The sequence below is a fragment of the Stegostoma tigrinum genome, chromosome 30 (genome assembly GCF_030684315.1).
Source record: "Stegostoma tigrinum isolate sSteTig4 chromosome 30, sSteTig4.hap1, whole genome shotgun sequence".
Lineage (NCBI taxonomy): Eukaryota > Metazoa > Chordata > Chondrichthyes > Orectolobiformes > Stegostomatidae > Stegostoma > Stegostoma tigrinum.
In genome coordinates, this window is record NC_081383.1 from 32,567,877 (window position 1) to 32,595,201 (window position 27,325).

General features: G+C 41.1%; 1 protein-coding gene across 5 annotated transcripts in view; it reads left to right on the forward strand.

Moving 5' to 3' along the window:
- Positions 1-27,325, forward strand: part of LOC125465699 (signal-transducing adaptor protein 1-like) — a 95,600-nt gene that overhangs the window by 25,541 nt on the left and 42,734 nt on the right. For 4 of the 5 annotated variants that reach the window (XM_059638475.1, XM_059638472.1, XM_059638473.1 and 1 more), the window contains exons 7-14: positions 2,815-2,884; positions 3,932-4,034; positions 5,885-5,968; positions 6,870-6,953; positions 10,637-10,708; positions 22,646-22,678; positions 24,238-24,330; positions 26,096-26,128. In XM_059638475.1, the coding sequence (XP_059494458.1) occupies positions 2,815-2,884; positions 3,932-4,034; positions 5,885-5,968; positions 6,870-6,953; positions 10,637-10,708; positions 22,646-22,678; positions 24,238-24,330; positions 26,096-26,128 (572 nt within the window). The remainder of the gene's footprint in view (positions 1-2,814; positions 2,885-3,931; positions 4,035-5,884; positions 5,969-6,869; positions 6,954-10,636; positions 10,709-22,645; positions 22,679-24,237; positions 24,331-26,095; positions 26,129-27,325) is intronic. The other variant, XM_059638474.1, reaches the window with a different exon arrangement.

Here is a 27,325-nt window from a genome sequence, read left to right on the forward strand (position 1 = left end):
GAAAGATATATTACAAACACTGGTGAGGATGGCTGTTTCAGCAGAACACATACAGTAGCAATAGAGAAACTGAAAGAATGGCCTAGTCCTTAGAAGAAGCAGTATGTGAGCAAGTGTAGTCAACACAGCTGTGGAAGTCTGAAGGTTTATAGTGGATCAGAAGAATTATAATGCATATCGACTGAAAGGAGGCAGAGATGTTGAGGAAGGGGAGGGTTTGTGATGGACCATGTGAAGATGAAAAGAGAGAAAATTGTGAATAAATGTGAGGACATTTTCCAGTTTAGGGCAGGATCTGCTGATGCAGTCATCATGTTACTGGAAACAGAGATGAGGAAGGGGTTCTGTACAAGACTAGAGCCAAACCTGTTGACTCATATCCCACTGAAACGAAGGCGTATTCAAATCTATACAGGATTTCACAGCAGCACCATTTATTTGAAGCAAGTGACTGGACTTGACTGTTTATATTATCTTCCCAGTTCACCATCATTGATGTCTAGAATCAAAAGACATCAATAGGCAGAAAGAGATAGTAGGAACTGCAGATGCTGGAGAAGCTGAGATTCTGAGGGAACAATCCCTCTTCCGTACCTATACTGGCCCTAAACCCCACCTTTTCCTCCATTACATTGATGACTGTATCGCCACTCCCATGAGGAGCTTGAACAGTTCATCCACTTCATCAACACCTTCCACCCCAACCTTAAGTTCACCTGGACCATCTCTTATACCTCTCTCACCTTCCTGGGCCTCTCTGTCTCCATCTCTGGCAACCACCTAGAAAGCAATATCCATTTCAAGCCCACCGACTCCCACAGCTACCTAGAATACACCTCCTCCCACCCACCTTCCTGCAAAAATGTCATCCCCTATTCCCAATTCCTTCACGTTTGCCACATCTGCTCCCAGGATGAGGCATTCTACTTCCGTACATCTCAGATGTCCTCGTTTTTCAAGGACTGCAACCTCCCCCCTCAGTGGTCGAGAACGCCCTCGACCATGTCTCCCGCATTTCCCACAACTCATGCCTCGCATCCCTTCCCTGCAATAACAACCAAAACAGAGTCCCCCTCATCCTCACGTACCACCCTACCTATATCCGGATCCAACGCATCATCCTCCGACATTTCCGACATCTGCATTCCAACCCCACCACTGAAGACATTTATCCCTCCCTACCCTTTTGTGCTTTCCGGAGGGACGACTCTCTCCATGACTCCCTTGTCTGCTCCACACTCCCCTCCAGCCCCACCATCCCCGGCACCTTCCCCTGCAATTGCAGGAAGTGCTACACCTCCCCACTCACCCCCATCCCAGGCCCCAAGAAGACTTTCCACATCAAGCAGATGTTCACCTGCACATCTGCTAATGTGGTATACTGCATCCGCTGTTCCCGTTGTGACCTCCGCTACATTGGGGAAACCAAGCGAAGGCTTGGGGACCACTTTGCAGAACACCTATGCTTGGTTCACACTAAACAACTGCACCTCCCATTTGCGAACCATTTCAACTGCCCCTCCCATTCCTCAGTCGACATGTCCATCCTGGGCCTTCTGCAGTGCCACAACGATGCTACCTGAAGGTTGCAGGAACAGCAACTCATATTCCGCTTGGGAACCCTGCAGCCCAATGGTATCTATGGGGACTTCACAAGCTTCAAAATCTCCCTTCCCCCCACTGCGTCCCAAAACCAGCCCAGCTCATCCCCGCCTCCCTAACCTGCCCTTCTTCCTACCTATCCCCTCCTCCCACCTCAAGCCCCACTGCCATCTCCTACCTGCTCACCTCATCTCACCCTCTTGACCTTCTCCCTGGACTGACCTATCCCCTCCCTACCTCCCCACCCACACTCACTTTTACTGGCTCCATCCCTGCCTCTTTGACCTGTCTGTCTCCTCTCCACCTAACTTCTCCTCTATCCATCGTCTATCCACCTCCCCCCCTCTCTATGTATTTCAGAACCCCCCTTCACCTCCCCCATTTCTGAAGAAGGGTCTAGGGCCGAAACATCAGCTTTCCTGCTTCCTCTGATGCTTCTTGTCCTGCTGTACTCATCCAGCTCTACACCTTGTTGTCTCAGTAGGCAGAAAGCCAAATTTCTGGATATTTTGGTCATGGGATGTGGGCATTGCTGGCTGGGGCAGCATTTATTGCTATTCCCTCAATACCCTTGAGCAGGCGATGGTAAGCTACTTCCTTAAATTGCTGCAAATCATGGGAGTTAGCTATCCACATATCTGTGAAGAAAGGGAATCGATAAGTAAGACCCAGTAACAGTGACGGAAGAGCTCATACAGTTTCAAATATTTGAAGAAGCCCCCTCAATTGCAACTTCATTAAATGTGCTTGGGTTCACTCGACCACACTTCTCCCATAATTAAGTCGGGTAAGGATTAGGTTGCAAACGTTAGGAATACAAAGTATCTCTTTCAAATAAGAGTTAAATTTGCAACAAATTACAAAGTTAGGATTTGAAAGCTTAATGGGCTTAGACAAACAATGTAACTATATTAAAGCAAAAAGCAGTAGAATGTTATTTTGTGGAGAAACCCTGGACTGAGCCAAAATGCAACTTGGAAGAAAGCAAGCGATGGTGAAAACAAATGATTGGGTAAATGTTAAATGAGTTTCAGAAGTCTGTCTATTATAGAGGGCAAAGAAGACTCAAGGTATAACGGGATTGCAAAGTTTACATGTCCTGAAGAAATGCAAGTTAGAATCTGAAGCATTGTGATAAGGGCATGAGAAAATGGTCTTAGAAGTAGAAAATGTTAGTGATTTGCTAAAGTAAAATTTTATTTCCATTTTCAGCAAAGCACTTATAAAGCATTACCGAATCCACTGTGCAGAAAATGGATACATAATTGAAGTCGAGGGTGGAGTGAGTAAATGGCTGTATAATTATTTCTCTATAAAATAATTCTCATATTGAGAGGCACAGCTGACAGATGCACCTTCCATTGTTGCTCTGCATGATACAGTGCAGGAAGGTGCCAGGGTTTTAGCAATCAGATTTAGACTGGCAGTCCTCCTGAGTTAGACTCTTGAGCTACAGAGAGGAAGAATCACCCTGCAATCTCATACTGAAATTGCTACTCAGTGAGCGATATTAGAAAGTGTAATTATGTAGTTGTCAGGGGAAAATGGAGTGAGCTTTGTGATGAAATCACCTATTACCAATATTTGTGTGTCCATGATCACTTCATTTCAGGCAACTCACTGAATTGCTGGAGAAAGATAATATGTGGGAACCATACCCCCATGAGGAATCAGCATTTATAGGTCAGAAATATATGCTAACATAAATGTTTTTAGAAGTTATATTTGTTATACGTGATCATAACCTGATCATAATACTTTTTGGCCAATTCTAAACCAGCATTAAATCTTCACACCTACATAAGAAAGATTGAAGTTTTGAAACTCTGAACTTTGAGTGCATTTCTTTGCAACCATGGGAAAACATTCACAAACTTCTCTGCCAACCTTGTCATGAAGCTAAAGTACATTTTACTTCTCTGTCAGTTGACCCTTCATCACAGATAATATGTCTTCAATGCCAATACCACACGTACTTGCAAACATACCATTCATGTTTTAATGTTGGTAGGAAATGATTACAGCAAATATTTGTTGTAACTTTAAAATGGTACTTTAACTTTACAATGAGGGTGCAGTTACATTATGAATTGAATCAGGGAGAACCCAAGCTGACACCAGACAGAAAAAGAAATACAACTGACCAGAGGAATGAGTTCTATTGTATTTTGGTCTGGAATCAGACTGAGCCAACATCAGCTATCCAAACTGCTTCACACCAATCCTACATGTTCAATGTGAAACATATGCACTTTAAGTACCAATATTCTGCTTTGTCTGTTAATCAAGTTGTGTTAAAGCCTTAACAAAATTTTCTGATATTTTCCAGATCTTGTGCAGCAGCAAGCAGGAAGTAATCAATTATTTTGTTCAACAAACCAATGGAGTTTTGAAGCCTTTGGAAAGATCAATGGACTATGAAGTCAATATGAGTATGTTTCGTCTCATAGATTGTTCATAGATCTATTGGTTATTTCACAATAACAAATGGTTACACTGAACTTAGAGTCATAAGAGTTTTACAGCGTGGAACCAGACCCTTAGGTCTAACCAGTTCATGCTAAACATAATCCTAAACTAAACTAATCCCACCTGCCTGCTCCTGCCCCACATCACTACAAACATTTCCTCTTTATGTACTTATCTAAGTGTCTTTTAAACATTGTACCTGTGCCCACTTCCACCACTTCCTCAGGAAGTTCATTCCACATGCAAACCACCCTCTGTGTAAAACATTTGCCCCTCATGTCTTTTTTAAATCTCTCTCTGCTCACCTTAAAAGTGTGTCCCCAGCCTTGAAATCCCCCATCCTCGAGAAAAGACCCCTATCATTAACCTTAGTTATATGTGGCATAATTTTATAAAACTCTATAAGGTCACCTCTTAACCTCCTGTGCTCCAGTGAATAAGTCCAAACCATGATGACTTGCTGGCGGAGGGATGGTTACGAGACTTATTTTCTGCAGTGACCCTTCATTATGCACAGAAGATGTAGACTGACAAGTTTTAAAGTTTTTTTCATGGCTAATCATTTGGCTACACTAATCCTAGTCATTTCCATAAGCATTCTGAGCATCTTAGAGCTAGGAGAATGTCTGTACCACTCAATATTTAACCTACGATGATAAAAGCCAGGCGTGGAATGATAGTGTTCTCTAATGACCTGACTTTGACGCTATTGGTGCATGGCACATTGTTAAACTGCTGTAAATGTAGAAAGCAATAGCTGAGTGGATTAAGTTAGCTCAGTTATTACTGCTACTCTTGGCACATTATGACATAAGCCAATGCTTTTACCCCAGCACTTGACCATGGCTAACACAGTCCTGAAAGAATATCACTCTACCATCTTTCTGGGTAGTCAGATACCTACTACAAATTGGACTGTCAAGCTAAGACCATGGTTACCAGTGAAATTTCTCAGTGTTCTACCCTCAACAAACACCGTTATAAACTATATAAACTGGTCATTCATCTCGGTTACTGATTCAAATCCCTTGTTGTATATGAACTTACTGCCATAATAACCTGTATAATGTGGAATACTGCGTTCTATTCTGGTCTCCCAGAAGGATGTTGCAAAACTTGGAAGAGTTCAGACAAGACTTATATGGATGTTGCCAGGTTTGGAGGGAAGGTCTTACGAGGAAAGGCTGAGGGACTTGAGGCTGTTTTCATTAGAGAAAAGAAGGTTGAGAGGTGACTTAATTGAAACATATAAAATAATCAGAGGGTTAGATAGGGTGGATAAGGAGAGCCTTTTTCTTAGGATGGTGATGGCGAGCACGAGGGGGCATAGCTTTAAATTGAGGGGTGAAAGATATCGGACAGATGTCAGAGTTAGTTTCTTTACTCAGAGAGTAGTAAGGGAATGGAACGCTTTGCCTGCAACAGTTGTAGATTCGCCAACTTTAGGTACATTTAAGTCGTCATTGGATGAGCATATGGACGTACATGGAATAGTGTAGGTTAGATGGGTTTCAGATCGGTATGACAGGTTGGCACAACATCGAAGGCCGAAGGGCCTGTACTGTGCTGTAATGTTCTATGTTCTATGATCTATGAACCTTAGGGAGAGGCTGAATAGGCTGGGGCTATTTCCCCTGGAGCGTTGGAGGCTGACTGGTGACCTTATAGAGGTTTATAAAATAATGAGGGTGTTGGATAAGGTGAATAGCCAAGGTTTTTTCCAGCATTTGGCCTATATCCCTCTAAACCCTCCCTATTTATCTACCAAATTTATCTACCCATCAAAGTTGCTATCCCTGTCACTTTATTTTAGGTTTTGTGCAGGAAGATGTCGAGAGTGGTGAAGTGATCCATCGGAAGCCTCTAAAAAAGCCAACAAAGACACCACTCGCAGCAGGTAATCTGATACCTGTGCAGTGACTTTTTGATGTTGGGTATTTGTTGACTTTGAGAAGAGAGCGAAGTCCAAAACTAGAGGCCATAGGTTTAAGGTGAGAGGAGAAAAATTTAACAGTGGGACAACATTTTCATCCACAGGGTGGTGTGTCTGGAATGAGCTGCCAGAGGAAGTGGTGGAGTCTGGTACAATTACTATATTTAAAAGGCATCTGGATGGGTAGACAAATAGAAAGGGTTTAGAGGGATATAGGCCAAATGCTGGCAAATAGGATGAGATTAATTTAGGATATCTGGCCTATTTTCATACTGTGCAGTTCTATGACTCTAATAGTGACTGTAGTTCAGAAAATAATTTAATCAATGTGATTAAATGTGTTCAGAACATTATCTAAATGTGGATTCTTATCTACATTTGTTTTTCACCAGTTTAATGCTATAACCAATCAAACTATCACAACTTTGTTTCAAGCAATGCAGTTGTGTCCAAAATGCATCTATTCTATTTTTGTTTAACTATCCCTTCAGTGACCTATTTTCAACTGGTAAAAAGACAAGGTTAATGTTAACCTAAGCTGCCTGCACGGCTGCATTGGCCATCATTTATTATTCAACTACTGGCCGATTTCATTTCTGATTGATATTCTGTACAACAAGCCTGTGATTGGGTCCTATCAATGCCACCTACTTCCCCCCCCCCCCCCCCTCCCCTGCCCCCGCACCCCAGCCAACCCAGCTTGGTCAAATTATGTCAAAATTAACTATGTCTCCCCCTGTTTACTCTAGAATTTCACCCTTGAGAGATATTTGATATACGGAGGACGTAATTGCTTGTGAACACCACTGTGTTGATCTTGTGTAAAACACCCATCAAAGTTGCTATCCCTGTCACTTTATTTTAGGTTTTGTGCAGGAAGATGTCGAGAGTGGTGAAGTGATCCATCAGAAGCTTCTAAAAAAGCCAACAAAGACACCATTCGCAGCAGGTAATCTGATACCTGTGCAGTGACTTTTTGATGTTGGGTATTTGTTGACTTTGAGAAGAGAGTGACCTGCAAAAAACAACCCAAATACTTGTTGCCTTCAGTTGCAGATGAAAAGACTAAAGATATTAAATGAGAGATAGTAGGAACTGCAGATGCTGTTGACTGTGGGATAAAAAAGTGTAGAGCTGGATGAACACAGCAGGCCAAGCAGTGTTAGAGGAGCAGGAAAGCTGACGTTTCGGGCCTAGACCTTTCTCCAGTAACGGTCTAGGCCCGAAACGTCAGCCTTCCTGCTCCTGTGATGCTGCTGGCCTGCTGTGTTCATCCAGCTCTACACCTTTTTACCAAAGTTATTAAGTGCATTTTTTGCAGAGGGCGGAGACTTAGAGTTTATTTCATTGAACTTTCTAAGGTTAGAAATAGAACTTAATTAGTAAGAGGATCAAAGGTTGTAGGGAGAAGCCAGGAGAATGGGGTTGAGAAACTTATCAGCCCTGATTGAATAACAGAGTCTATTTCTGCCCCTATATCTTAAGGTCTTATGGTCTAATGAGTGACATTGATCAAGCATGAGTCAAACAGTTGATTTATGAATGGAAAGAGAAGTTAGGTGAACATTTACAAAGGGTAATGTATCTTTGAAATAGGTTAATGGGTACATGCTGTGAAACAGGCAGTATTAATTATTCAGAAGAAGCTTTGGCATGTGACAAGATTATACAAATTGCTGAGTTGGTGAGAATTCCCTTACTGTCTTTGTTAATGGGAGAAATTGGTCCGGGGGTTTGAGTGCTGGAAATACAGAGTCTGATGATCGATAATTGAAAGATGAATGATGGGTGAATGTTTTTGGGTAGAAACCTTGCTTCAGAATTGATGAAAGAAACAGAGTCCTTCCTTGTTAAACTGTCCAAAATGACCAATACAAAGATAGGAGACAAAGAGAGAGTAGCAGCAGATAAAGAATAAGATAACAGAAATTCTATCTCTTAAAGAAGAGACTAAAGTATTTAACAGCATGTAAACATTGTAAAATTGAGCAAAGTGCTGGACGATAAAGGATGATGATCTAAGTCAAGCTGCTGAAAATATGTTAGAAGAACGAGAAAGGAAGAATGATACAATATACATAGAACATAGAACAGTATAGCACAGAACAGGCCCTTCAGCCCACGATGTTGTGCCGACCATTGATCCTCATGTATGCACCCTCAAATTTCTGTGACCATATGCATGTCCAGCAGTCTCTTAAATGTCCCCAATGACCTTGCTTCCACAACTGCTGCTGGCAACGCATTCCATGCTCTCATAACTCTCTGTGTAAAGAACCCGCCTCTGGCATCCCCTCGATACTTTCCTCCAACCAGCTTAAAACTATGACCTCTCGTGTTAGCCTTTTCTGCCCTGGGAAATAGTCTCTGGCTATCAACTCTATCTATGCCTCTCATTATCTTGTATACCTCAGTTAGGTCCCCTCTCCTCCTCCTTTTCTCCAATGAAAAAATTCCGAGCTCAGTCAACCTCTCTTCATAAGATAAGCCCTCCAGTCCAGGCAGCATCCTGGTAAACCTCCTCTGAACCCTCTCCAAAGCATCCACATCTTTCCTATAATAGGGTGACTTGAACTGGACGCAGTATTCCAAGTGGGGTCTAACCAAAGTTTTATAGAGCTGCAACAAGATCTCACGACTCTTAAACTCAATCCCCCTGTTAATGAAAGCCAAAACACCATATGCTTTCTTAACAACCCTGTCCACTTGGGTGGCCATTTTAAGGGATCTGTGTATCTGCACACCAAGACCCCTCTGTTCCTCCACACTGCCAAGAATCCTATCCTTAATCCTGTACTCAGCTTTCAAATTCGACCTTCCAAAATGCATCACCTCGCATTTATCCAGGTTGAACTCCATCTGCCACCTCTTAGCCCATCTCTGCATCCTGTCAATGTCCCGCTGCAGCCTACAACAGCCCTCTATACTGTCAACGACACCTCCAACCTTGGTGTCATCTGCAAACTTGCTGACCCATCCTTCAATCCCCTCATCCAAGTCATTAATAAAAATTACAAACAGTAGAGGCCCAAGGACAGAGCCCTGTGGAACACCACTCACCGCTGACTTCCAGGCAGAATATTTTCCTTCTGCTACCACTCGCTGTCTTCTGTTGGCCAGCCAATTCTGTATCCAGACAGCTAAGTTCCCCTGTATCCCATTCCTCCTGACCTTCTGAATGAGCCTACCAGGGGGAACCTTATCAAATGCCTTGCTGAAGTCCATATACACCACATCCACATCCATACCAGGGACCTTATTGAATATGAAACTGACAGACAGAAGGGGCAAAATAGAGGCCAGGATTTTCCAGTTTTTTGAATAAATCTGATTGGCTATCAGTGGGTTTTTGCCTGGAATTAGCACCCTGGACCGGGAGGCTCTGGAGTTACTGGCAAATCAGAGACCAGCAGCTTCAGAACCTGATGACATCACAGTGAAGGCCAAGGTTGCTGCTGAGATATTCCCCTCCCCCTCATCCCTCCACTCTCCTGTTCCCCAACACCACCCGTTACTGTTCCTCACTGCTGGCTCCCAGGAAAGGTAAGGGCATTTGGTGAGAGTCATAGGGAGAAGGAAGGAGGCAAAGTTGGGTCTTCCTTTCCTAGATTGAGTTCAGCAACCTTGCACAAATTTTGCAGATCAAAGGAACCACCCCGCAAGCTGACAATTTCCCCACACTAGTTTACCCTTTGTGTAGGCAGATACTTTCTCATCCCACCTAGAGTTAATATAGCTGCAGGCATTTACCCTTACTAAAAGTGATTGCATGAACCAATCTAAACAACCTCAATTAGCGGTGGGATGGGAGTGTTTGGGTGTTGCCGCTCAGAATTTAATTCCTGTGGTGGTGAGAAGATTGTGGGTGTCTGCCCAATGCCAATCTGCCTGATCATCTTTCTTTCCAGCGACTTTCCCTCCTCTATTTTTCAGGAGGGGAAGTTCCATCTGCGAAGTTGTTAGGGGCAGTATGTGTATAGGAGAAAGGTGTGAGGCTGTTGTGTGGAGTTTAGTGTAACACAGTGGCTCAGTTGTGTGCACTGCAGCCTCACAGCACCAGCGATCTGGTTTTGATTCCACCCTGGGGAGGGAGTGGAGTTTGCACAATCTCCATTTGTCTCTGTGAGTTTCCTCTGAGTGCTTTGGTTTCCTCCTACAATCCAAAGATGGATAGTTTGGGACGGACTGGCCATGCTGAATTGTCCATAATGTACAGGGATGTGCAGGCTAGGTGGATTAGCCATGGGAAAGGCAAGAGTACAGAAATAAGATGGGAGGGTCACTTTGGACTCGCTGGGCTGAATGGCCTTCTTCTGCACTGTAGAGATTCTATGATTCTAGGTTGAAATTAGAAAGCTAGAGTGAGCATGGGAGAGGCAGTTGAAGCCGTGAATCAGAATGGTGAGGCTTTTGCTTGTAGATAGCATGTAGATGTTTACTGAAGTAGTCACTAAGTTTGAGTTTAATGTCTCCATTACAAGGAACAAATACCATGGAATGGTAGTCCACCATATGAAGGGGCTCTCCTACTTTTCTTCAATCAATCTGATTTAGGAACCCTATTAAAATTGTGATGTATATTTATGTTTAATCTTTCTTCTTGTTACCTTGTCATTGTTCTTTTCTTCACAGGGAAGGAAGAGAAACCAGGTCCAGGGCTTCTTGAAATCATGGAACCAGAAGCAGAGTATCTCAATGATCATGGTAAATTCTTTTTCTCTCTGTGTAATGCCCAATGCACTGTTGAAATGTTAAAATGTGATTCACTATCCCTAGCTTATAATGAATTCCAACGTAGTATTCATATCTTTATTTTCCAATTTTTACCCATTGTTTTCTGATGGTACAGTCTCCTGCTGGGTAAGGTTACACAGATTTTCATCTGTTACCATGTTCCTGTGACTAGGTTGATTGTCAGCGTGATCCCAAGAGTATCAAGGCTATCTTGGCAATTGTGTCCTCACTGAATACCGCATGGGGCACCTTCTAATAGAAGTAACTACAGCCGTCAGAAATAGACCCATCCCAAGCCCAAGAATGCTGACGCATCAATCTGAGTAAGGTTTAGTTAATTTACCACAAACCAGGGAATAAACCTAGGGCTGTCAGAACATGATGATGCAATTCCACATTGGTTAACATCTCTAACAATTCAACAGTTTGGGATATTGTACATGATCAGACTTCAGATAATAAAACTATTCCTGTCCTGAAAGAAACATCGTTGTTCTAGTATTTCTGGTTGTTTCAACATAGACAAGTGTCAGCAGACAACTCAACAACCCAAATCTTGGTGTCCAGAACCTGGAGTCACAGTATGAGGATTCGGGATAGATGATTTAGGATGGAGATGAGGAGACATTTCTTCACCCAAAGAGTGGTGAGCCTGTATAATTCCTTACCACAGGAAGTAGTTGATGCCAGAACATTGAATGTATTCAAGAGGCAGTTAGATATAGCACTTGGGGTGAATGGGATCAAAGATTATGTGGAGAAAGCAGGACTAGGCTATTGAGTTAGACGATCAGCCATGATTGTGAAAAATAGCAGAGCAGGCCTGAAGGGCCAAATGGCCTCCTCCTGTTCATACCTTCTATGTTTCTATGACTGGAAGTTACTGCTTGGACCCAAAATGCTATCAAGGTTAACTATAGGCTGTTTTTGGGAAGTCTAAACTGTGATAATACTTGAGAGGCTCTGATAAGTCCCTTTATTATAGCTGGGAGTACGTACCAATTTAGCTTGACTACATTTTCTTAAAGAGGTGTTTAAACTTAGACACTGATGCCTTGATAATGGCTCAGTCTTAAAGCTCTCATCCGTGTGTTTGAATCCTTCCTTTGCTTTATCTTTCCTTGTCTTAGTACCTTCCTATGGCCCCACAATCTTCTGTGATCTCTGTGTTCCTCCAATTTGAGGTTCTTATGTGTCTCAGTTTTTAATTAAAATGTTGAAAGTTATACCCTTTTCTCCATTTAGTCTCCGTTTTAAATTAAAATTTAAAACCTACAACATCAATCAAGCTTTTCGTCACCAAGTCACATGCAGAGATATTGGGTTAGGGATCAAATTTTGTCTATTAATGTTCCTGTGGAGTATCACAGATTGTTCTTGACATGTTACAGGGACTCGATCAATGCAAGTTCTTATTCATTCAGGACCACTGTAAATAACCAGCCCAAAGATGCACAAGATAACAATGTGTGAAGCTGAATGAACACAGCAGGCCAAGCAGCATCTTAGGAGCACAAAAGCTGACGTTTTGGGCCTGAACCCAGGGTCTAGGCCTGAAACATCAGCTTTTGTGCTCCTAAGATGCTGCTTGGCCTGCTGTGTTCATTCAGCTTCACACCTTGTTATTTTAGATCCTCCAGCATCTGCAGTTCCCATTATCAAAGATGCGCAAGTTAGGAAAACTGGTCATGCTAAATTGCCCGTAGTGTCCAGAGATGTGCAGGTTGGGTAGGGGGGTGAGTCTGGGTGGGATGCTCTTCAAAGGTTCAGTGTGGACTCAGTGGGCTCAATGGCCTGCTTCCAAACTGTAGGCACTCTGTGATTATTATGACATTTATTCAGGGTTGCTGTGCCAGATAAGAATAATCACTGCACAATCCTTTCTGGCAGAGTTCCAGAATTTGTGGTAAATCAACAGCAAGTTTCTTTCTGCAGGTGATTACATGCTTCATTCTGCAACCGTACCCTTTACTGATGCAATCTGTTTACCTCAACATATTACAAGTACATTTTTAAAATACTTTGCTGGGCAGTGTGCATCACTGTCAAAGCCTTGTTGCCCATTTCTAATTGTCTTTGAGAAATGGTAGTGAAGTGCCGTCTCGAACTCCTGCAGTCTATCTGTTAAGTATTGTCCAGGAGTGGGTGATTGGCTTTCAAATGACATAGCAGCAGGAAGCTATACCACATCCCACAATCGTTTCCCATCTCTAGGCCTAGTGTCAAAGGATTGATAAAATTTGAGACAATGAGTCTGGCTTACTTTCATCCAAGAGATGAGGAACTATTTAATTTCTCAGTGGGTGTGAATTATTTGAATTTCCTTCATAGAATTCCTTCAGTGTGGAAGCAGGGCACTTATCCCATTGAGTCCACACCAACTCTCCGAAAAGCATCCCACCCAGGCCCATACTACTACCCTATCCCTGTAACCCTGCATTTTCCATGGCTAATCTACCTAACCTGCACATCCCTGGAATACTCGGGGCTATTTAGCATGACCAAGCCCTAAACTACACATCTTTGGACTGTGGGAGGAAACTGGAGCACCCAGAGGAATCCCAAGCAGACACAGGGAGCATGTGCAAACTCCACACAATTGCCTGAGGGTGGAATCGAACCTGAGTCCCTGGTGCTGTGAGGACATAGTGCTAACTGCTGTGCTGCCCTCAAAAGGCAGAGATACAAAATCTTTAACTAATTTTCAGGCAGACATAGACTGATTCTTGATCATCAAAGGGATGGAGGATGACTGGGGGCATGCAGGAACGTTGTAATGAAGTTAAAATTAGATCAGCCATGATCTTTTTGAAAAGTGGAGCTGACCTGAAGAGCCAAGTGGACTACACTTCTCCCTTGTTTGTATGTTCCTATAATGAAGCATACCATCTAGCCTTTTGGTGTGCTGATGTTAAACATGTGCAGTAGAGGCCAGCTGCAGCACATTGTGAAGAATCAGTCAGACCCAGACTTGCTACTTTTGAGAACATGAACGGTGATTGGCAGATCTGATTTGTTACGTGCATTAAAGCCATTTTACCACTTTAATTTTTCAAAACTTCCACATTTAAAAGAGCTCATTGTTTTGTATTGTACAACCCATCGACTTGAATATTTGTAATTGTTGAGCCTTGTTTCTAACTGAAGCACAGAATTAAAAAGGTGCTAAATTACTTAGCCCAGTTTCAAATGCAAAGGATATTTATTTACCCCTAGTTAAATGTTTTGTTCACTGCATATAGCCTGCACCATCACCATTCATCTTAACATTCTGTATGGATTATTCAAGTAAAGTACAGTATTCCAATTTGAAACAGTCATATAAATCTAAAGTGGCATTTCCAGGTGCAAACTTTGAGTTATTATGTTTGCTCCCATTCCACAGCCTCACCTGGTTGAGGTTCGATAAGATAGCCTTGTCTTTCTTATTTTTCTTAACTTTGTAAGTTTAATGTCAGTTTGGTTGTTTCTCAGATATCTTCTCTCCTGTTCCTCCCAAACTCTAAACACACTGGTCCTTCAAGTTCTGATGCCTGCTTGCATTTCCAACTGACTGAAACATTTGCTAATCTGATTCCAATTGAGAATCAGCTGTGATTGAATGGTAAGACTCCTCCTGGTTCCATCTGATTTCCACTTTCAGTCCTGAGACTTAACGCACATAATCTAGGCTGACATGCCAGTGAAAAACTGAGGAGAAGCTGCATTGTTTTTGGTGGCATCTTTCAGAGGAGTTATTAAACCAAACTCCTGCCTATGCTTCAGACAGATGTGAACAATGTCGTAGCTGTAGAAGAGAGGGAATTTTATCTAGTGGCCTGGCTAATAATTATCTATCAATGTTAATTGTGATCTACAAAAAAAAAGCAAAGGTGAAGTAAAGAAAAACTTTCACTCAGCAAGTAGTTGGGGTATGGAATGCGCTGCCTGGAAGTGTAATGGGGCAGATTCATTTCAGGGTATAGGGTAATAGCAGGAGATTGCCACTAGGTAATGATGTTCATTTAATGAACTGGTACAGCCATGATGGGCTGAATAGCCTCTTTCCACACCATTATCACTTATGTGATTTTGTGAATTAGTGTCTCATTGGCCATGAGTTGCTTTAGAATGTTGCAAAGAGTGTGATGTTCTTTCTCATATCGAAAGCTCGGGGGAGTTAGTGAATACCCCTCTCACATCTCTCCGTCTTTTCACAAACTCTTTGTTTGAATCTTTCCAGACAAGCTTTTTTTTTCCACATGCCGAAATAGTTTTAACCAATCCCCCAAATGACATTTTCTGTCATCTGTGTGTGTAGTGTATTATCATTTCTGCAACTTTAAGCATTGCCAACAATATCATGCTCTTGCAATTGACCAGTCTTTAACTGATTTTGCTCTTACCTATCCAGTTGTGACTTAAGAATCTGTACCAATATCTCATCTTCTAATCCTGTCGAATTACCTGTTAAGTCACCGAAAGATTCATGTTTAATCCACACTAATGTCACCGTAAGAAATGAGATCAGCTTCCACATGTAGATAGATGTGACATCCAGTTATACCTTTCAAGCACTTTCCTCCCCTTCTTCTGTTAATAAAGACTGCCTTACAATTTAAAGAAGCTGTATTTTTGTTCGGAAAGTAGACCTTAGGAAAACTAAAGCTATCCTATTTGATTCCTTCCCACCTCCACATTCTCATCACTTACCACATTTTTCTCCCAGCTGCTGGCCAAAGACGATCATTACTTGCCCTCAAATCACCTAAATACAAAGATCAACAATTTCCACTCCAAATCATTTCTGCCCTACTTTGGCCGATCTGTAACTGAAATGTTATCCCAGCCTGTGTTATCTCAGGTTTGAGCTATCTGAAAGCTCTCTTAGTCAACCTACCATCTTCCACTCTCCTCAAACTTCAGCACATTGAAAATAACAGACTCATGGATATTAACACAAATTCTTAATCATCCATCATCGCCAGAAAATCAGTTGTAATTAGCCTCTGTCCATTCCTGCACTGTTACTTCATATGTCCTCTGAGGATTTATCCTTTGCAATTCTCCACAGCTCACCTTATCATGAATACAGCATGACTCTGAGGCACCTCTCTCATGTTATCTAGCATTTGCCAGTGGCAGTGCCTGGACTTCCTAGGATTTCCTTCATTGTACTTAAAGTCCAGTTGTCCATTGGGTCAATTGCTGTCAGCCACAAATAGCCCTTCACAGTGCACATAGTGAATATGGTGAGGGAATGAGAACTAAAAGCTCACATTTTTCGATGTGTTGCCACTTTACATCATCACCTGTCAGATCTAGTGTCATCGTAACTGCAGTTACAAGAATCAAGCCTCAGGGGCAAACCATTCTTAGTGCCAAATCATGTTTGAACCGTGTTTAAGGGAGTGTTATTCTTTCCCTAATGCCCAGCGTAGCATAACATCTTGCCATTGTTTAGGACTGACTGTTGCCCAGTCTTAGGAATGTAATGAAATGGAAGTCCTGAAGCTGGCTACTTGAATTTTTGACTGACTACATCCAAGATGCCCCTGACGTACTGTGCTGGTACCCACCCATTGACAACGGCTCCCCTTTGACTTGAAAAAGGGATACTCTCCTTATCTTTGAGATTGTCTGGTTGAAGGACATTTAGTGTGTTTGTTGCGTACATTGCTAATACATTTTGTTGCATTTGTGAAATTGACAGGGCATAGTGCTGTAAAGCAACATGATCATTGCTCACAAACATAGCCAGTTGCCTGGATTTATGTCTGTGCTAAGAGATAAGATGAAACAGTAATCCTGTGAGCCTGTAAATTCTGAATTATGTGACAATGTGCTAAAAATCAAGGTAAGGCAAAACATGCTGTGAGCATCTATATAGGTGTAGAATGAATGAGGGATAATAGGGCACACAAAGGGCTCTGCGATGCACCCTGTTCCATTCATGATTGAGTGCCCGTTCTGTGTATAAAATTGCCTGGAGCAACATTACAATGCAAGGTGTCAAAGTGTTCCAAAATGAGCACGAAGTGGATAATTGAATTCTAGAAATGGCAAGGCTGATGCATGTTTGGTGCCAACTTCCATGGAGTGCAGACAGTCAGTACCCACGGAGTGTGCCGTGAGGGGACAGGGCCTCCTGGCTAAAGTGGAGGCCTGGAGGAACAGGTTGAGAGCAGGAAATGGAGCTGCCAGTTACTCACTCGGAATTTCATGTCTGGAATTGTCACCATCTAGTTCTAAACTTTGGGAAACATTCCTTGAATCTCTTCACTCTCTTTCTTCCTTCAAGATGCTCCTTCTAAACCAACCTGTTCTGACCTTTTCTGATATGATTTTATGTGGTTCTGTGTGACATTTTTTCATTGATAATACCACTGTGAAGCACCGTGGGATGGTTGCTGTGTTAAAGATGCTATATAAATACAGTTTGCTGTTGATTTAATTTCAGTGAAAGTGGCTGAAGTTGTAGGGTGCATCTAGTGTTAAAGTTTAACTGCTCTTTGATTAAACTTCCTCATCGAGAAATCGAAAATGTTCTGAAGGGACACCATTTATTAATTTAGAAGAATAACCCCTGATATTTACAGAAGAAAGAACAAGAAAATAGTTTCAAATCTATTGTTATTAGGAGTGAAATCCAGGCTCAGAGGCATGTTGATGCATTGAAATACAGTGCAGTGTTGGTCACTGAAATTCGTGGCTCTGCCTCTCTTTTTGCAGTTATTCTTTGACATACTACCTTCAGGTTAATCATCAGGAAAAACTACTCAAAGTGTCCCAGCTATTTGCTTGTGATCATGACTTGGCCAATAGTACACTATATTCTCCAATGTTCACGTGATAGTGAGTAATGCTGGAATTTCACAACATCGACAGCATCTTCATTACTTTCTTATCCTCCTTGTACCAGCCCAACTATGACTACTGTGTACATTAGTTGTAGTAACTTTTACCATACAGCAAGACTCTATTTTTCCCCCACTGTCTCCAGTTATAAATTCCTGTACGGCTTAGGAAATTTGCATTGTTAATTTCGATGTATGAATGCGACGGGTTGGCTTGCTGGGCAGCATTGTTTAGGAGTACAGTTTGACTACAATGTGCGTGTCAATTTTTAAAAGCAGAATTGGAAAAGTGTGCAGACTCTTGTGTTTAATTACCAAAAATTAACTGGAAGGCAGCACTGGGAACTGGCCTGTCTAGTTTGTAAAACCACAGCCAATATTTTTAACTCCAGGACATCCAAGCTTTAGTCCCAACATAGCACTGTGCTTATCCATTACATAAATTGAAGTGTTCATGGTGCAACCACCATTCTTTTGTTAATTTCTTGCCTAGGATTCATTTTACAGTTTATATCTGTTCAGAAGCTGTAAATATAATTAAAAATTTGACTAATAGTGAAATTGCTAATTATTGCCCTCATAGTAAAGGATACTACAGGTACGAGTGATCTTAACATATTAGACTTTCACACTCAATTTGAGGGTAAATAATTTGGGTCTGAACTAGTGATTTAAACTTAAATAAAGGCAATTATAAAGACAATATGAAGACTGAGTTCATTATAATGGAATGGAAAAATTGATGATAAGGTAGCAAGGTAGAGAAGTTTTAGCAGACGTTTTAGTAGATATTTCATAACTCTTAACAAAAATATATCCCACTAAGAGTAACACGGTGAAAAGGATATGCCACCTGTGGCTAACTAAAGATGTTAGGAATGTATTAAATTGAAAAACTGGTGTACAGTGCTGCAAAGGTGGAGCCCAGACACTTTGGAAAAAAACTGAAATGAGAAAAGGATGATTAATGAAAGATATAAATTGGATTGAGATAGAACTAGCAAATAAATATGAAAACAGACAGATAAAAGTTCTACAAGTACATAAAATGAAAGAGAGACACTTAAGTAAATTCTGGCCCCTCAAAAGGTGTGACTGAGGAGTCAATAATGTGAAACAGCAGAATCAGAGTTATAAAGCATAGAAACAGACCCTTTGGTCCAACTTGTCAATGCTGACCAGGTATCCTAAACTGAAATAGTCCCATTTGCCCGCATTTGGCGCATATCCCTCTAAACCTTTCCTAGAATTTTGTGTGCTGTTCAGAGTAGAAAACATTCCAGAATCAATAGGCAGAAAGGAGGGAGGAAATTAAAACAGTCAAAATTGTTAGAGCAAACAATTAGTGGGAAAACTCCTGGGATTAATGGCTGATCAGAGCCCTGCAACTGATGGTCTACATCGTAGGTTCCGAAAGGAAGTGGCTATAGGGGTAATGAATACATTTGTTGTAAACTTCTGAAATTTCCTAGTTGCTGGAAAGATCCCAGCAGGTTAGAAAACCCCTTATGTAGTATTTGTATTCAGAAAAGGAAGGACAGAAAGCATGCAACTGTAGGCCTGTTGGTCTGATATTGGTCAATGGGAAAATGGTAGAATCCATAGTTATGGAGGCTTATTGGGGCATTTAAAACAATCAAGTAGAATAAATATGGTTTGTTAAGGAAAATAGCATTTGATTTAAAAAATTTATAGTTCTTGTAAATTTAACTAGCAAAGCAGATGAAGGAGCATCGGTAAATTTAGTTCAGAAATAAATTATCCAAAATCTGCCTGTACAAAAGTGAATTTCATTCTGTCAGATAATCTATGTATCTGTACCACTCCTGGAATAGGGTAAGTGTGGGAATGAAGAAACCAATTTTGCATTGAAGCCAGAGGACAAAATCAGGAAGAATTGGACATGGAAGAGATCTGTCGGTGATTCAGTTAGTGAAGACAATCAGTAAATAAACCGACGTTCAGTTCTTAGTCTCTGCTAAGTCATTAGACCTCAGAAGGCTGTTGCTATAGGAATGATAGATTTAACTTCAACCAATGTTCTTTCTCCTGGTATCAGTGCCTTATAGTACACATGCATCAAGAGGAATGAACTAAATGTTTCATCTAGTGTGAAACAAGTATCTGATTGTAAAATTTTCACTTCAAGAGAAAGTGAAGAGTTTATGCTAATAGTCTTTACATTACAAAAAAGTCTACTTGAAGAGGTACCTGACTGTGCATCAACACATTTCTCGAAATGTTCCCTTTCAATGCAATGTGGAGGTCTCTGTAAACTGCAGTAATGGAAAGGTTTGCAGTGCCCCAGTAGGATAATCCAAGAACTGGAGATATTCTCACTCAGCTGGTTTGAACTCTTGAATTCTAGCCTCTGCAGCTAGTTGTGTTTCTAATTTGAGTGAAGGATCTCCTCACTAAGGCAAATGATTAGCATTTGACGCAACTGGGTTTTAGTGATTAGAATGGTTGGATATAGATTGGATGATCACATCCTTTTAACAGTAACCTCTATGTAAACAATTCTACACTGAGATGCTAGAAGGGACGCAATCATATTCGCAAACTTCCTCTTCCTCTAGTGGGCTATCCAGAATGCAGGAACATCCAAAATCCAGTGCAGTCTCCTGGCCCCAAGAGTGCCAGATGTTGGAAATGAGGCCAGAACTTGAGTTTCCAAATGTCATTCAATGAGATACGACGTAAAAAGTTACAGCATGCAATAAGAGATTATGGTGTTGGGGCTAATAAATGAACATAGATAGAGGATTGGCTAAGTACCAGGAAGCACAAGAATCTGAATAATTTTCAGGTTAGCAAGTTGTAATGAGTGGAGTACCACAGGGACCAGTGCTGAGTTTCCAACAATTTGCAAAATATATTAACAGTATAGGCAAAAGGACAAAATAAATATAGGTAGGAAAAAAAGCTGTGAGGAGGATTCAGACACTGCAAGAGAATATGGATACGTTAAGAGAGTGGACTGGAAAATGGCAGATGAAGTAGTCTATGGGAAAAATGTGAAGTTGCCCACTTTGTCCAGAAAACAAGAAAAGCAGATTACTTAACTGGAGAGAAACCAGAGAATGTTGCCATATGGAGGGATCTGGGTGTATGAATCAAAAATACTTGGCTAGCAGGTACAGCATGAAAGTAGGAAGCAAATGGATTATTGACCTTTATTGCAAGTGGGCTGAAACATAAAATTAGGTAACTCTTGCTCCAACTGTACAGGATATTGGTAAGACTACAGTTGGATTACTGTGTACAGTTTTAGTCGCCTGTCTTAAGGTGGATGGATACTTGTCTTGTGTACAGTTCAGAGGAGGCTCATTGGTTTGATTCCTGGGACTATCTGATGAGGTAAGATTGAACAAGCCAAAACTACATTCGTTGGATTTTAGACAAATGACAGGTGATCTTATTGACACATCTAAGATTCTAGGATGGTTAGGTTTACAGTTAGATACTGGGAAGATATTACCTTTCGTTGTGGAATCCAAAAGTGGGGAACAATTTAAAAATTGAGGTCTCCCATTGTAAGTGGAAACCAGGAAGAATTTCAATGGTGTTTGGAACTGTCTTCCTCAGAAAAGTGGTGGCTGGGTCATTGCAAAAATATTCAAGGCTGTGTTTGACAGATTTTTGGTTTACAAGTGAGTTGAGGGAGGGACAGGAAAGGAGTTTATTTTATTCATTTCAACTGAAGTGGATGTCACCAGCTAGGCCAATATTTATTGCCCATGGGAGGGACGAGAAAGGAGTTAAGGCCACAGTCAGGTCAATTATGATCTTTTTCAATTGTGCAGCAAACTAATGGGCTTAGCCCTGTTTCTATTTCTTACGTTACTTGTCCCAGTTTGACGCATAATGAGTGCTCAGAGCTCCATCATGTGGACACTCCCTTCACTTCTAACTTTTGTGTGAAGAAACATTCAAATAATGGGTGGACTCTGAGTAGATAGATACAATTGGCTGGATTGCTGATTTGCGATGCAAGCAGTGTGGGTTCAATTCCCACACAGACTGAGGTCAGCATGAAGGTCACTTCTTCTCAACCTCGCACTTCCACGTTGGCATGGTGACCCTCGGGTTAAACTCACTATCTCTAATGAGACAGTGGGCCCGTGGTGACTATTCCTTTTACAATTCTAATCAACAGGATTACTCCACTTGAGAAGCACTCTGTTGTAATTTATTAAAAGTTTTGGCACACTGGCAGGCAGTTCAGTAAAACTTTGACAACAGGCTAAAAGTGTTTACAGGGTTTGCTGACAAATTACCATCCCCTAATCAGTATGGTACCATTGCACAAATCTAACTCAGACTTGAGTGGTGCACAGTGAATATCCAGCTAGGAGTATGGATAGTGTTCCCACTATGGGTGAATTGGGCAGACCTGGACCTCGTGATATTTAATGCTAAGAAATGTGAAGTGATAAGTGTTTTGAGCAAAAAATTTGGATGGGCATTACAAAATAAGAAGCGCAACTTTAATGTGAACATTAAAATTGGGGCAGAAAGATCTGGGGAATCAGAGCTTGGACTTTGGCATGATGAGATTAAAACAACATTGAAAAAGGAGAGGTACTTTTGGCTTAAAAACAGAGGCATTAATAACAAAAGCAAAGAAGTTACAGTTTGTCTTTATAAATCAATATTTAGGCCCCAGGTGGAAAATTGTGTCCAGATCTGGGTACCACACTTTGGGACAAATTTCATAGCTGTGAACAAGGCACACAGAAGATTTATCAGATTGGTTTTGAGGATGGGGGCCTTCAGTTAATGGAAAGGCAAGGGAAACCTGGACATTTCCTCTTTGAACAGAGAAAGTAATGCTATGAGCTATGATTCAACACAGGTGTACAAAATTAGAAGACGTTTTGGTACATTAGATTTAGAAAAGCTGTTCATTCTGAAGGAGGGTTAGTAACCAGACTTTATAATGGGCCAAATGGCCTCTTCCTGTGATGTATACTGTTTATGTGTTATATGACTCTATGACTAGAGGGCTTGCCTTGTATGTCCCTTTTCATTTCTTGATTTGAAAGTATAACATCTTTTCTTTCCTCAGAAATTGATAAACTGAATCAAGTCAAAGAACAAAGTAAGTTGTTTGAAAAAATTCTTACAATTGAAATGGGAATAATCCATTTGGGGCAGATGTGCCTGGACTACAACGAATGGAGCTGAGTTGCAAACCTCGTTAGGCTTAGTACCACGTCTGCTTGAGAAGTTCATTCCCAGCCTCCCGAGTATTTGATATTGGATTCAGTGCTGTTTATCCTCCCTGCCTTGCCCTCTCCTTAAAGCACTAAATTACATATAAGGAGGTAGAATTGTATTTCTGTAGACTGTATGAATAAATTGTGTTTAGTAAACCTTTATGTTTTATAAATGAAATATCTGGCTTCTGTTCAGCTGCAACAGTGGTATGATTTGAAAGCTAGCAGCTTATGGTCTGCATGAATTTGCTGATGCAGACCCCTGTCACAATCCCCCGTATTGCAGCAGTCTTGACGCTAAACCTTTCACCAGAAATTCTTTGAGTTGTGGCCTTTCAATCAAAAGTTTAAAATACAAAGCAAGTCATTAGCTCTTAAACCTTTACACCCGCTGACCTCTCAGATGAGGAATAAAAAGATTCTGTACCCACTTTTCCATCCCACAGCAAAAATATTCATCAGAGTTAATGAGAACATAAAGAATCTATAAGTATCTATATGCAATTTATTCTCAATTTTAACCATAATAAATATTTATCTAATTTACTTTCAGTTAAATGGGATTAGAATAATTGTGATTGTTTTTGACTGATGAAGACTAGATGGGCTGAAGGGCCTTTTTCTGTGCTAGAGATCTGAATGACTTTAAACAGAATAAGTAAGTTATTACTTCCTACATCATGCAAAGCTTTGGATCTTCCCATATTAGAAACATTGAACCTACAAGAGAACATGTTTATTTGAAACATTCCAATGTACATTTTAAATCATCCCAACACTCTGAGAAAACATTATTTATCTTACACCTATTAATCAAACAAAATCAACAGTAAGGTAAATATTCCAGATAAAACTGCAACCTTCCTGCTTGAGTTTATGATCACTTGTGCCGTGTATACGAAAGCCAATCTGAATGCGTAATGTTATATGAGAGATGAGGCAAAGGGTTCTGGCCTGTTTTCTCAAAAGCCCTTGGCCATGTTGTAATGCATCAGTGACTGATGTTTTGGACCAGCCTGCATTTAACCCAGATGATTCCCATGGACAACACTTTGAAAACCACTGACCCAGGAGAATTTGACTGTGAAATAAATAACAAATTTTAGTTTTATAGCTGCCATCACGAAGATTTTAACAACCACTGCTCAGTGAACTGAATGTTGGAATTCTGCTCCATCCAAATCTTTGAGAAAATGAGTTGAGGCTGCTCCTGTGGCTAAAATTGGACATTTGTTACATTCTGCATCTTACAGCATTCAATTAAAAGGGCCAGTATGTCCACGTTTAAATAATTAAGAGCCACAGATTGGCTCATGTTGTTTAATAGCCCAATTATTAAATAATTATAGTTACTGTGGTATAACATATACTGGTTTACAATAGTAGACATTTCTACGTGGTACCACAGTCCTCCTCAACATTTCTTTGCTGTCTTTTGCAGAACTACCCAAGGAGGCACTGATGCCACCCCATCGAAAACCTCAGACACAGCCAGACCCTTGCCGTTTCAGTACTCACCTTGGATTAACATCAGGTAGATAGAGAAAATGGTTAAAATAGTTCAAAACTGCTTTTCAATGCAGTTAACAAATTGTGAACCGTGTCAAATTGTAGCTAAGTGGCTGGAGAGCTGGTTTGTGATGCTGATTGACATCAACAGTGTCAGTTTAATTCCTCTGCTGGCTGAGGTCGCCACTAAGGACTGCCATTCCCAGCCTGTGCCCTCACCTGAGGTGTGGTGACCTTCAGGTTAAACCTTTCTTTCCACTTACCAAGGAGTGCACAGAGGAAGGGTCACCAGACCCGAAATGTTAACTCAGTTTTTGCCTTCACAGATGCTGCCAGACCTGCTGAGCTTTTCCTGCAACTTTGTTTTTGTATATTGTGCAAGTTGGGAATCCCCACTCTTATTATACTTCTAAATGCACTTCTCAAATCTCAAATTTAAAGTTGACCTCTTTGTGAGCTGTACCTGTAACATTGTATTCCTCACTCTGTTCTGTTGCCTTAATGCACTTTGTATGGTATGATCTGCCTGTACTGCAGGCAAAGCAAAACTTTTTCACTGCACCTAGGTGACTCTAATAAATCAAATCAAATCAAATCAAGCTTCAATGGATTTTCTAACAAGTAAAGTGAATAAATGGAGTTGTTGTAAGCGACAGAAGAGCAGTCATTAAGTTAGTCCCAATTTCAAATAAATAATTCGTACAGCATCTTCAAGTTCCTCTCTCACTTTACTTGCTTTAGGAAGTGTGTATCCAGTAAATCACTGTACTGGGCAAACCAAGATAATCTTGGATTCCATTGTTTGTCTGGCAGGAATGATACAATAGGACAAAACTAACTCAAACCTGCCTGCAGGTTGACTGTTGTCATGACTATCAAGCTACGAATATGACATGACTCTAATGGGTGGTATTATGGGTGAAATGGGCAGATGTGGAGCTTGTGAAGTGCAAAGAAATATGAAATGATACAAATTTGAGTGGAAAATGAAGACAGGTACTATAAAATGAGGGGTTTGACTTTAATGTGGGTTTGGGACACAGAGGATCACAGATCTTTGAATTTGGCAATGACAAGCTTGGAAACGCAATGGGAACCTTGGCGTGATAAAAAGGTAAAGTCACCATAGTCTTACCAGACCATAGGGCAGCCTTCTCGTTAGAGAGAGATGACTGGTGGTTGTTTATTGTGAGGATCATCACACTACAGGCGAGGTCACTGATTGAGAAGGGAATTCCTTCATGGTGACCTCAGCCAGTGTGGGAACTGAACACATGCTGTTGGTGTCACTCTGCATCACAGCCATCTGCTGTCCAGCCAACTGAACAATACCACCCCATATGATAAAAAGAGGCATTAGTTATGAAAGCAAAGAATTTATGGTTAGTCTTTATAAATCAATATTTAGGCCTCACCTGCAATATTCTGTCCAGCTCTGGGCACTACACCTTAGGACACATTTCATAGCTTTGAACAAGGCACACAGAAGATTTATCAGATTGGTTTCGGGGATGAGGGGCTTCAGTTATGTGGACAGCAGGGAAGCCAGGATTTTTTCTCTTTGAACACAAAAGGTTATGCAATGATTGAACAGAAGTTTTCAAAATTATATTGGGTTTTGATGCATTGGATTGAGAGAAGCCGTTCATTCTGAAGGAAGGTCAGTAACCAGGCTTTATATTGGGCCAAATGGCCTCTTCCTGTGTTATATGTTTCTACAACTGGAAGGCTTGTGTAGTAAGTCCCTTTTAATTTTTGATTTGACCGTATACCATCTTTTCTTTCATCAGAAACTGAGAAGCAGAATCATGTCAAAGTACAAAGTAAGTTTAAAAAAACCTTATATTTTAAAATAGGAATGAAATGTTGATCTCCATCTGAGGCAGATGTACCTGGAATACAGTGAGTGGAGCTGATCTGCAAACCTTGTTGGGCTTAGTACCACACCTGCCTGAGAGGCTCTTTCCCAGCCTGCCCATTGTTTGGTATTGGATTCAGTGCTGTTTATCGTCTTTGCCTTGCCCTCTCCTTAAAGCACTAAGTTGCATATGATGAGATAGAATTATCTCAACTTCTGTAAGGTATCTGAATAAATCATGTTTAATAGACCTTAATGTTTTATAAATAAATTTTCACCTTATGCAGAAATGTCAGGCTTCTGTACAGCTGCAACAATGGTATGATTTGAAAGCTAGCAGCTCATGGCCATATAACATAGAACATTACAGCACAGTACAGGCCCTTCAGCCTTCGATGTTGTGCCGACCTGTCATACCAATCTGAAGCCCATCTAACCTACACTATTCCATGTACATCCATATGCCTGTCCAATGACGACTTAAATGTACTTAAAGTTGGCGAATCTACTACCATTGCAGGCAAAGCGTTCCATTCCCTTACTACTCTCTGAGTAAAGAAACTACCTCTGACATCTGTCCTATATCTTTCACCCCTCAATTTAAAGCTATGCCCCCTCGTGCTCGCCGTCACAATCCTAGGAAAAAGGCTCTCCCTATCCACCCTATCTAACCCTCTGATTATTTTATATGTCTCAATTAAGTCACCTCTCAACCTTCTTCTCTCTAACGAAAACAGCCTCAAGTCCCTCAGCCTTTCCTTGTAAGACCTTCCCTCCATACCAGCCAACATCCTAGTAAATCTCCTCTGCACCCTTTCCAAAGCTTCCACATCCTTCTTGTAATGCAGTGACCAGAACTGTACGCCAGACTCCAAGTGCGGCCTTTGAAGAGAATGCAACCTTTGGTCTAACCGATCCATGCCAACCAGATTTCTGAAATTAATCAGCATTTGGCCCTATCGCTCTAAACCCTTCTTATTGCTATATCCATCCAGATGCCTTTTAAATGTTGTAATTGTCCATCAATGGAATACACGTGGGGAAATGTGAGGTTGTGCACTTTGGTAGGAAGAATAGAGGCATAGACTATTTTCTAAATGGGGAGAAAATTCAGAAATCTGAAGTGCAAAAGGACATGAGAGTTCTAGTCCAGGATCCTCTT